The sequence below is a fragment of the Saccopteryx bilineata genome, chromosome 1, assembly GCF_036850765.1.
Source record: "Saccopteryx bilineata isolate mSacBil1 chromosome 1, mSacBil1_pri_phased_curated, whole genome shotgun sequence".
NCBI lineage: Eukaryota > Metazoa > Chordata > Mammalia > Chiroptera > Emballonuridae > Saccopteryx > Saccopteryx bilineata.
The window spans coordinates 155254495-155266811 of NC_089490.1; the positions used below are offsets into that span (position 1 = coordinate 155254495).

The window sequence follows — 12317 nt, forward strand, 5'->3', positions numbered from 1 at the left end:
AGAAAATTAAAGAGAAAGAGAAAATTCTTGAAAGCAGCCAGAAAAAAAAAAAGAAAGAAAGGAAGAAATAAATAAAGAAAAGACATTATGTAGAGGAACAAAGACAAGAATAACAGCAGACTTCCCATTGGAAACTGTAAGCAAGGAGACAGTGGAGTGACATCTTCAAAGTGCTGATAGGAAGACTCTCAACCCAGAATTTTATAGTCTGAAAATGTTATTTAAAAATGAAAGAGAAACAAAGGCTTTTTCAGCAAACAAAAGCTGAAAAATAATTGATTAGCAAGATACTCACTTTCAATAAAAGATATAGATAAGTTACAACTCAAAGGGTGAGGAAAATATACCAAGAAAACACTAATTCAAAAAATGCTGGAGTGGACACATTTTATCAGACAAAGCAATTATATGTCAACTGTAATTAAAAATTAAAATAAAAAAATCAGACAGAGCAGACCTTACGGCAAGTAACATGATAAAAGGGTCAGTTCACTGACTGTGAATGCATATGCATCTAATCACTGCAATCCAATCAAATATACAATCAAAACACACAAAGCTGACACTGATAGAGCTTAAAAGAGAAACTAGCAAATCTGTAGTTTTGTGGAAGACTTCAACACTATTCTCAGCAATTGATGAAAAAAGTAATGGAAACTTTGTAAGGATATAGAAGACCTAAACAACACTACAGACCAACTTGAAATGACATTTATAGAACACTCCATCCAACAACAGTAGAGTATACTTTTTTTAAGTTACCAAGATAGACAATACTCTTTAGTCATATTCACCAAGATAGGCCAAAAAAGAAACTTAATAAATTTAAGAAAATGCAAATCATCCAAATTATGTTCTCTGACCATAACAAAATTAAACAAGATATTTAATTACAAAAATACATGGAAAAAAATCTCCAAATATCTGGAAATTAAACAAACTTTGTAATAACCTAGATCAAGAGAAATCTTTAAGAGATCTGAGAAAATACTTTTAATTCAATGAAAATGAAAATGGCAACATATCAAACTTTGTGAGATGCAGCTAAAAATAGTGCTTAGGAGGAAAAGTATAACTTTTACTATTATTTATATTATTTTCTATATAAATGCTTATATTACAGCATTTTATATTTATATTGCATATAATATACATGCTTAATTATAAATTATGTAAATGTACTTTAATGCTGCTGAAAAAAGAGTTAAAATGATAAATTTTATATTTCATATATTTTACCACAATAGATAACACAAGGGGGGAGGAAACAGACCATAAGAGTGACATTATCGCCTGACCTGTGGTGGCGCAGTGGATAAAGCGTCGACCTGGAAATGCTGGGGTCGCCGGTTCAAAACCCTGGGCTTGCCTGGTCAAGGCACATATGGGAGCTGATGCTTTCAGCTCCTCCCCCCTGTCTCTCTCTCCTCTCTCTCTCCCCCTCCCTCTCTTCTCTCTAAAATGAATAAAATAAATAAATAAATAAATAATTTAAAAAAGAGTGACATTATCACCTTTACCAGACTCTATTGGTTAGAGCAAGTCACAGGTCTCGCCTCCACTCAAACATGTGGGCTGACCCAAGGGTGGTGTTGAGCATATATCCTGATAGTAGGCAGTCCACAGCATTCTTCTCTGTGGCCCATAAACTTCCCAGCTCAGAACCATCTTTCTGAGCCTCAAGCCCCACATGGTCTGCTCCTCAGGTTTCCAGCTGAATTTCATCCTCCTACAATCGCATAACTTGACTCTTGCTTACTCCCTTCTCGTTAGCAGGAGTGACCTCCTCTGTCCCTTGACCTTCATCCCTACTCTTCTATTCCCCACCCAAATGCCACCTTCTTCTGGAAACCTTCCATGACCACCAGAGGACTTTCTTGCATGGCCTGGGTTTGCTCAGGCAAATCCCTTCCCCTCTTTGAGCCTCAAATTTCCCATCTGTAGAGTAGGTCCAATGACACCCTCTTTGCAGCTTTGGTGTGAGATTTAATGTGATGTCAGATGTCTCCAAGGCAGGGCTCTGAGCATGAGACATTCATTCATTAGACTTTTACTGAGCACCTGCTCTATGCCAAGTCCTATACTGAGCTCTGGGGAACATGGCAGAACCAAGGCAGACCCCAATCTTGCCCTTAGGAAGCTCACAGAATGCTAGAGGATATAAACATTAGTAAATAATTATATATATATTCTTTTTTTGTGTGTGGCAGAGACAGAGAGAGTCAGAGAGAGGGAGAGATAGGGACAGACAGACAGGAAGGGAGAGAGATGAGAAGCATCAATTCTCTGTTGTGGTTCCCTAGTTGTCCACCTAGTTGTCCATTGATTGATTTCCTCATATGTGTCTTGACGGGGGAAGGGGGGGCTATAGCAGATGAAGTGACCCCTTGCTCGAGCCAGCAACCTTGGGCTCAAGCTGGTGAGTTTTTGCTCAAACCCGGTGAGCTTGTGTTCAAGCTGGCGACCTTGGGGTCTCGAACCCGAGTCCTTCACATCCCAGTCCGATGCTCTATCCACTGCACCACCGCCTGGTCAGGCAACATTCATATTTAAATGACAGAGAAGGCAGATTCTGGGGGAATTCTGGAGGGCTCTGGTCTCATCTAAACCACACCCTTGCTTGCCTAAAATCCAGCACAAGCCTCTTCTTTTTACTTAGTCTTTCCTGCATCATGTTCTCCACACAGAAGCTAGGGGGAGACTTAAAAAAGCAGATGTGACTTCTGACATCTACCCCACATAAAACCCTCCCATGGCTCTCTATTGCCTTTGGGATAGAGATCAATATCTTCACTGGGTCTTCCGGGCATGGGATGCCTTCATAGTTAGCTCCCTGCTAACTTCTCTCACCTCCAGTGAGTGAGAAGGAGGTGAGAACAAGTTTGTAGGTGAGTTTCTGAGGGAAGTGGGTTCCAGGCAAAGGGCCTAGCCCATGCAAAGGCCCTGAGGCAGTATCATGCCTAGCTTGTGGAAGGAACAGCAAGGAGGCCTGTAAGGCTGGAGCAGACTGAGCGAGGTGGAGTAAGGGAGGAGATGAAGCCTGTGAGAAGATGGGACAGGTCATGCAGGGCCTTGTGGTTGGAGGGGAGGACTTAGTCTTTTACCCCCGGGGAGATAGGAGCCCTGAAGCAGTGTGGGCCAAGGGTCAGGGGAGGTTGCTCACACGTGTCCTCTGGTAGCTGCTTTGGGGAGATGCACTAAAGTGGTGCAAAGAAAGGAGCCTGGGGTCCAGAAGGGAGGATTGCACAGGTGTAGGTGGGAGATGATGGGGCTGCACCAGGTGAAGGCAGAGGAGTAGGAAGAAGTGAGCAGATCCAGTGTAGAATGTTGAAGGCAGTGGCAACAGGACTTGCTAATAGATTGGATAGGAAGTGAACAAGAAAGAAAGGTGCTGTTTGGCTCCAGCACCTGGAAGGATAGAACAGTCATCTGCTGAGGTAAAGACGATGTGGAGAAGCAGGATTGGGGACCAGGAACAGTTTCAATCTGAGTAACATCTGCTTGGAAATGTTAGGTGGGTTGGTAGATTCAGGCAAGGCTCACTGGAGGCTTCGATGGGGGGTAGACAGGCAGAGAAAGATTAAGCCCTTGTCCCCATGGGCGGGCTAAGGGTCTGGGTTTCCTTCTGGACCCTTCCCCTAGAACTGCCTATGCACCCACTCACCACCAACACAACTAGCAGCCCTTGGGCCAGACCCTGGAGCTGTCCACGACCCCCGGTGCTGAAACTCCAGCTCTCTGCTGCAACCTGGAGGCCCAGCTGGTGGAAGCGAGCGCTCAAAATGTATCCCTGGACTTCACCCAGGATGACAAAACTAGTCAGTGCCGTTACTCTGTGCTGGTTTCTATGCCTCGCATTCCCAGCTTGAATTGCACTGACCTCCCCAAAGAGAGGCAGGTATGTCTCTAAGTTGGTTCCAAACTCCCTTCTCTATAGGGAAGTTTGGAACCGACTTACCACTTACTGCTTCTTTAAGGAGCACTGAATGTATCACTCCTGTCATCACAATCACCCGGGCTCTGAAGTCAAGCCTAATTTCAGACTGTGGATTTGCTGATGGACTCATGAATATGTAGATCACCCTCACATCCAACTTGCTCTGGTAGGCTCAGTAAAAGGGGACAGAGAAAAGGCAGGGCTGGGGGCAGGGCTCTGGGGGGGGGAGTGGTCAAGGAATCCTGAATATTTTGGTCCCTTGATCTGTCTCCAATACCTACCGCAGTGCCTGGCACATGGCAGGCAGGCGCTCAATAAATGCTTTGTTGCTACTTGAATTCAGTAAGAATGATGTCTAATATTCACTTTATGGTTTTTAAAGAGTTCTTATTCTGCCTTATCAAAATATTATATGATAATAACAAGGCTGTTATTCTGTGTGCATTAATTAACCTTCCTGGTTGGTTCAACTGACAGTGCATACTCTCATGAGTCCCATTTTACATATGAGGAGACTGAGGCTTGGAGAGAAAACAAGATTGTTCAAGGACATGCAAACCTTGAATCGAATCGCTCAACAAAGACTGAAAACCCAGAAGGCATGTCAGTCTCTGTCCTCCTAGGCCTCATGTCTAATTTCAATCTCAGTTTGACCTCCACATACCCTGCTTCCATCCTCTGTGCAGCCTTGAGGCCAACCAGGCTGATGGCCTCCTGTTCCCAGACTAGGACCTAGATCATTCCTACCTCTATATCTTGGCTAGTACTGTTCTCTGTGCCTGAAATATCATGTGTGCCTCTATCCCAACTTAGCATCTCAGAACTCTGGAGCTTGGGGAGGAGGGAGAGTGTTCAGACTACATTCAATCTGGTGAGAGAAGGGGAGAGAAGGGAGGTGAGAAAGTATTTGAGATGAGCTAAGAAATTTGCTTTTGTAGCTTTTTGTGTCCCAGGTGAGAGACGTCCCCTCATAACCTCACCCAGCTACACAGCAGGTGGCACACGCTGGGTGCCCAATAACTGATTGAGGCATTCAAATGAAGGCTGCAATACTAATTGAAGGCATGAGTCTCTGCTGGCCCCTGCTGGTGGTCAGGGGAGAAGTCTTTGGAAAGTACATTTTTTACTTTTCAAACTGATTATTCTGACACTTTGGAAGCTTATGCCGTAACTCTCATAACATCCCTCAGAAGCTTGTGCCCTATTAGCCTCATTTTTCAGAAGGGGGGTGGGGTGGGGAGACTGAACTGCAGAGAGATCAGCCACTGGTCTGATGAATATCATAACCGGGATTCAGATGCTGGGAACTCGACCTCCAGACTTAACTACTGTACTTTTAGGGCATTTAGTAAACAGCGACTATATATATGGACTCTAGGGAATAGAAAAGTAAATAAGACACAACAGGCACTGATGGCATGCTACTTAGTTACTATAGCTTCATAATGTGTCTTAGTATTTTATAGAGAAGTATGGCATAGAGGTTAAGTGGGCAGGTTCTGTGGTCAACCAGCTAACCTCTCTGTATTTTCTCATCTGTGAGCTAGATCCTACCTCCTAGGACTGCTGTGGTGATTAAATGAGACATGACACACTGGGAACTGTGACTGGTACATAGTACATGCTCAATAAACAATCATTCATTTTGGCCCATTCAGTTTTGTTCTCCCTTATCTAATAATCCACATGAATTTGGGAACCAGTTTGTCCAGTTCTGTAGAAAGTACTGTGGGGATGATCAGAACTTGAAGAAATTCAAGGTTCATCCAGAAGAGAACTGACCCTTTAAAACTGTGAGTTGCCCTGGATACCAATGACCAGTTCTTTTGTTTTATGTGTTTCTACAAAATGTTACCGTGTTTTCCTGAGTCATATTCCAGGTTTAGAATTTTTGTCATTGTAGCTGATGAGGTTTTGCTAATGTGTTGGTTATCATTGCTACATAATGAATTACCTTAAAACTAAAGACTTAAATCATTTATCTCATATTCCTGTGAGTCAGGAATCTGGTAGTACTTAGCTTGGTTCTCTTCTTCAGGGTCCCTCAGAGGCTGCAATCAAGGTGTTAGCTGGGCTGGTCTCATCTGAAAGCCTGACTGGGGAAGGGTCTACTTCCAAGCTCATGTGGTTGTTGACAAGAGTCAGTTCTTGGCTGGCTGTTGACCCTTGCCACATGGGTCTCTATAGGGCAGTGGGGGTAGTTGTGTTAAATGTACTTTGCCCCAAATGTTTTTCATACCTGCATTTTCCATTCATCCTTTGAAAATAAAAATGTATTTAAAATGAATTGTTAATTTCCTGAATAATACCCGAATATATTCACCTTGTAAGGATTGCATCTAAGGCTCAACTCTGCTTCATCTGTGCCCCCAGTTTCTCACTCCCCAAAGTTACCACCTTTATCGTTCTGGTGAATATACTTCCAGCCCTTCCTTCTCATTCTTATAATCATATACGTGGCTCCAGAGAGAATGAATATCTTTTTGAAAAATACACACACACTCCTCATGGATTATTTCCTACTGTATTTTTCTGCATCTCTCGCTTTCATCTCACAGTGTGACCTAGAGATGATTTCACTCTCTAACAGCCACATGGGATTGCACAGTGGGAGTGCTCCCTGTGGGGGCCATCCTCCAAAGTGACCCCAAATGTCCCTACCTTCTGGTATTCATTCCTGTGATTCCCTAGTGACTGCTAGGGGGATGAGATTGCTTTTGGGGTGATGGAACAACCTAAAATTAGAAGTGATGGCTGCACAATCGTATGAATGTATAGAATACTATTGTACACTTGAAAATGGTAAAAATGGTGAATTTTAGGTTATGTAAATTTTACCCCATTAAAAAAATGTGTATAGTGCTTCCTCTCCTGGGCTGCCTCTGTGAGGGCAGAGACCAAAGCCATCTGGCCACTGATGTGTCTGTGGTGGCCAATAAAGAGACAGATGAGCAGTTGGTGCTCAAGAAATATTTGTGGACTGAATAAATGAATGAATATGGGAACCAAGAAACATAGGCACCTGCTTTTCCTGTGAAAGAACACTCAATTTCTTCAAATTCTGGGTCAATCAGATAAAATCTTGGCTACAGGAATTTTGGACTTGCCTTCTCAGAATATCTCCTCCCACGTCTCTCAACTTTAAATCTGGATTTTTCTCAAGGCTGGGAACTCAGTGGGGTCAGATATACTTGGTCTTTATTGACATGAAAGGGCAAATAATGGAGGATTGTCTTTTAGCAAGTAAAACTTTTATTAAATAAACTTTCAGTTATTCCAGACCAAAGAGAGGCATTTTGGACATAAAGATGATGCTTGCAGCTTCTCACCTGAAACACGCCACAGTGACAAAGACCTCTCCAGCCACGAAATTCATCAACCCAGAGTTTCTTCTAAGTCCTTTTCTTGTCTTTCGTGTGTGTGTGTGTGTAAATCTGTTTTCAAAAGTCGGTTTGCAAGTTGAAACTTCATGAAATTACTAGTAGCAGAAATAAAGTACATTGTACAAATCATGTAGATCTTCAGTGTGGGGTATAAAAATGGTATTTACAGCCAGTAAACATGGACCAGAAGGGCACACACCACTGCACGCCAGGCCTGGCGGGAGCTTGGTGGGTGCCAGAGACACAGACGAGGCCTCCTCTCGGCCCCTGAGCACACGCTTGCACACGCAGACACACAGGACACAGGCACACTAGAGAATGTCTTGAAACAATTATCAAACTCTGGAATATCGAAACAAGTTGGTCAGATTTTTTTTTCTTTTCCTTTTTGTTTTGTTTTTTACTATGTGTTTTGTTTTTTTTTTCCTGGGTCAGTCAACACATTTTGGTAGAAACAAATGGGAATGCTGTTTTTTTTTTCCAAAAATTATTTTTCTTAAGCTTCTTAAGTTCTCTGGCACCTTGTTTGGCAATAGGCCCCACTGGACGACCAAACAAACTTGATTCTGTGCTTCAAGGTGGGTTTTCACGGTTTGGGTAGGTATACAGAGGCACCCCACATGATCTCCCTCCCAGCCCCAGCTAGGAAACAAAAATCCATTGTTGTTTGATCCCCCCCCCCTTTTCTTTTCTATTCTTCTTTGTACCTGCTCAGAAAGATCAAAATTTAAAAAAAAAATTTCTTTGAAGAGGTATCTTCGGCAAAGGGGTGCTTGGCCAGTGCAAGTTGGGCTTGTCCAACGAGCGTGGCAATCTTGGTTATGAGATCGTGAATTCCAGGCTGGTGATCTGAAGGCAGGGAGGACTGGCTGCCTGCCCTTGGGAGGGGGCAAGAGGAGTGGGGGCTCCCACAGACCCCATCTACCCCCAACGGAAAGCTAAGGGCTATTGGTCACATGAGTAAGGCTATGATGGGGGAGGGGGAAGCGCTGAGGGAGGAGGCCGGGGAGTCTCTTTTGCACTGGGGAAGGTAGGGTCCTGGGACAAGGAAGGGGGTTAAGGGGTCCCGGAAGCTGCAGCTAGGACCAGGAACACTCAAGCCGGCTAAGCCCATAGGCCCAAGAGAATCATCGGTGTCAGCGGCCCAAAGTCCTGGAGGTATATCGGTTGGCTGATGACTCCCAGTGCTTCCTCCGGCATTCTGGTATGACATGACAGCCGGGAGGTGGGGAGACACTGGGCTGCCCGGCCAGCCTCAGCCCTTCTTATGTCCCTGCTGAGTGACCAGCCTAGGGTCACCTTCTCTTGGATGGAAGGAAGTCAGAAAAGTTTGGTCCCATGATCTATACTCAAAAATATATATATATACTGTCTATAGCTCTCTATATATATATGCATATATATATATAGGAAAAGTTGTGATTTCATTTGGGGAAGCCACCAAGTTGTGGGGGGGGGAGTGAGGAAATCTCCCAGGAGGAAGCAGTGAACTCCTCAGCCCCCAACTCAGGAACTCCCACTCCGTCCCCTTCAGTAGCAATTCACATTTTAGGAAGGAGGCTAAGGGGAGACAGGAGAGGAGAGGGAGGGCTGGTGTCCAAACTCAGGTGTAATTTACGGAAAAGTCCTGGATCAGTTGGAAGCGGGGAAACCCTCCTGGGGTGGAAGGCCCCTCACCTGGCGGAGAAGGGAGGGGCGTTAGGGAGCTCTGAGCCAGGGCACACAGGCAGACAACTTCACCTCCTATCTGCTCCCTTGCCCTGGCCAGGCTGGGGTCTGGGACTGCAAGGCCTCTAATATTTTTAGAAAGAGTCCATTTTGGGGTCTGGAAGCTGATAAACCCGGCTTGGAACAAATTTAGGGTCACCAAGCCTGTGTCTTTATCTGGCAGTTGGGACAAACATTCCTGTTTATTTGTGTCTCCTCTCACCGGCTGCCTGCCACTGAAGCTCCAGGAAGGTAGTTCCTCTCCCCACACACCCACCAGTTTGTGTGCATTCACAGCTATGTCCCCTAGCCCTGGAAACAGTGCCCAGCATATAGTAGATGCTCAGGAAGGATGTGCTATTCAGGCGTGTGAGCTGGTTTCCAAACGTGGCAGGTTTTCAAATGTGCACTCCAAGATTCAGCACTCTGACCACACACCGTCAAATCTGTGGGTGCTGACCTGACAGGGTCTGAAAGGTACCACCATCCCCTAACTGAGCACCTACTTTGCACCAGACCCCAGGCGAGGTTCTCTGATGACAACTGCAATAGTGATTAAAGATGAAAAAATCAAAAGAAATTATTGAGAACCTTATAGGTGGTGGGTCCTGAACTCAATGGGAAAACACTGCATCACCTGTGTGAGTCCCCCACTGCCTCTGAGGAAGATGACTTTTATGAGCATGTTTCACAGATGAGGCCCATGGAAGCTTGAGGTCAGCAGTTAGTTTCCTTATTGGCCCCTAAAGCTTACTATTCATTCCCTGAAGAAGGTGGTTAGTTGATAAAGTGGTTCGCTCTGATGGCAAAATACACTCTTGGGGATTTGTTTGGGGAGTGGGACATTTTTTCCGGCATGCTGGTGGGCAAGGCAAAATCCCACTTTCCCATCAATTCATTAGGTATGAATTATACCAAATAAGGGAGCTGTTAGAGGGGCCCAGCTGGAAGAATAACAGGACAGGACAGAAGCCGTCCCAGAACATTCCCCACCCCAGACAGAACCTGGCCCCTTGGGCAAATTTCTGCTCATCCTTAAAAGCCTTCTGAAAGGATTCCCTAACCACCATGGGTGGGCACTGGTTTCTCCCACCTTCCCACCCCAATCCTGCCCTCCCATCCATGACAGGAATTGGGGGTGTCTTCATCCAACCCTGTCCCTACCAATCCAACCTGGGGGTCCTGTAGCCTCCTGCAGCAACCTTACCCTGCCCTCCCTCCCCCTGATCTGGCCTGGAGAGGGTTGGAGAATCGGGAGAGGCACAGACAACACTAGGCAGGGCAGGGTTGGGGTGGTGGGGCCGCCTGGCGGCTCACCTGGGCCAAGCCCACAGCCTCTGGGTGGCTGTGGGCGTGGTCAGTAGGGGTGTCCCGGGTCTTTGGGCCGCTTCAGCTGCACTTTCAGCCTCTTCATGCCGATCTGAAAGCCATTCATGGCCTGGATGGCGGTCTGCGCGCTGGCCGGGTTGTCAAAGCTCACGAAGCCTGCAGAGACCAGGGTGGGCCCGTGATGGTGGGCAATGTGGGCATCTTCCACTTGGCTTCCTGGCTCACAGGGCCCTAGGGGCAGGATGTGCACTCACAAGGGCAGCAGCCCATAGATGTGGCATGGCAAAGCTTTCCAGAGAACACACAGCAACCCTAGCCTGGTTCTGACACCCCTAGACTTGCATATCTCTGGGGACAGGGCACTCACTCCTTACCTGGGTTCTGCTCTGCTGAGACTTCCTATCTAGAGTTGCGGACAGGTAGGACCTCTGGAGGTCGCAGGAGGGCCACTTTCTCTCTCCCACCATGATGCCTGCCTCTTCTGGCAACCTTTGCCTCCTCTGAGAGCTCTATCCACCTGACTATCTTTGTGTGACATGTCTTCATCTCTTCTCTGCCTTTTTCCATCTCTCCCTCCTTCTATCTTTCTTCTCTCTCTCCCTCTCTCTCTTTATCTCTGTCAATCTCTCTACTCCTAGTCTCCCCTGAGACCATCAGAAACATTTAAGCCTCCTCCTCCTTAAACTGTCACCAGCCCAAACTCCCTCCTCCTGCCACCTCAAGGCCACCTGGCCCTACCACTTACCTCTCAGTCCTCACAGGCTTCGCAGGGGACTGTTGGAGGCTACAGGGGCAGGGGCCTTCCAGGGGGAGGGGACCACATGTGCAAGCATTTGGAATTGGGTTCACCTAAGCTCTGTGTGTGAGAGGCCAAGTCGGGGGTCAAGCAGAGGATTGAGGATCAGGGTTGAAGGATATTAATGGGCTCCATCCATGAAGAGCCATGGCGGAATTTAAAGCTGGGGGGTTGATACCATATTTATCTCCTCTCTAATTACTCCCCTTATATAGATGAGCAAACTGACTCAGAGAATCAATATGACCCCCTGATTGTTGAAAGTGATTGTTGTTTTCCTCCAGAAATTTCCCCTTCCTCTTGGAAGCAGGATACAGAAGAGTGGGCCTGGGCACTGGTGGGAGTCCCTTACTTGCTGTGTGACTTCAAATGTGTCACTTGACCATTCCGTTCCTTTATTTCCTCCCTCAGCAAAATGATAGTGAGTACATACAGAAGGGACTTAATAAACAGTCAAGAGTTATACTTTCAAAGAGAATAAAGTGGGGTTAACAGTCTAGATTCTCTAGTAAGACTGGTTCCAATCTAGGTTCTATCTCTTTGCTGCTGTGTGACTTTCAACAAGTGTCAGTGCCACCCTGAACACCAATTGCCTCTGTTTCTTGGGACAAAGAAGTCCTCCCAAGGTTCACAAGGCCCTGTAGGATCTCTCCCTATTTGTCATGTGCCCTTTCCTCCTCCCTCTCTCCCCAACACTCACTCTGTTCCATTCACATGGGCTTCCTCGCTGTTTTTCCAACAATGTATGGTCCAGCCTCAGGGCCTTTGCACATGCTATTCCCTCTTCTTAGATTACTTTTCCTGCAGATTTCCCTATGCTGGCTTATCATCAGTCAGGTTTATTTTTCTTCATACCATTTATAATTCCCTGGCCTATAACTTATGTTTCTTTATTTCCATCTCCTCTCCCTAAATCTGTACTTTTCAATTCAGTAGCAACTGGCTACAATGGTTATCTAAATTTAAATTAATTAAAATAAATAAAATTTAAAAGTCTTTTGGTCACACTGACCACATTTCAAGTGCTTGGTAGTCACTTGGGACTGTAGAAACATTGCATCATCAGAGAAAGTTCTGTCAGACGGCACAGGTGGACTGAGAGCTTTCTGAGCACAGGGGTTTGTTGGCTTCCTTCACTGCTATATGCTCAGTACCAAGTACAGAA

The 12317-nt window shown here is 45.7% G+C and overlaps 1 protein-coding gene across 7 annotated transcripts in view; it reads right to left on the reverse strand.

The window, feature by feature from the left end:
* Positions 1–7689: 7689 nt before the first annotated feature.
* Positions 7690–12317, reverse strand: part of CELF5 (CUGBP Elav-like family member 5) — a 45435-nt gene continuing 40807 nt past the window's right edge. For 5 of the 7 annotated variants that reach the window (XM_066276606.1, XM_066276575.1, XM_066276566.1 and 2 more), the window contains 2 exons: positions 10345–10512; positions 7690–8997 (listed from right to left, as the gene is read on the reverse strand). In XM_066276606.1, coding sequence (XP_066132703.1) covers positions 10385–10512 — 128 coding nt within the window. In that variant the 3' untranslated portion in view covers positions 7690–8997; positions 10345–10384. Of the gene's footprint in view, positions 10513–12317 lie in introns of all 7 variants that reach the window. The other 2 variants (XM_066276591.1, XM_066276583.1) reach the window with 1 other exon arrangement.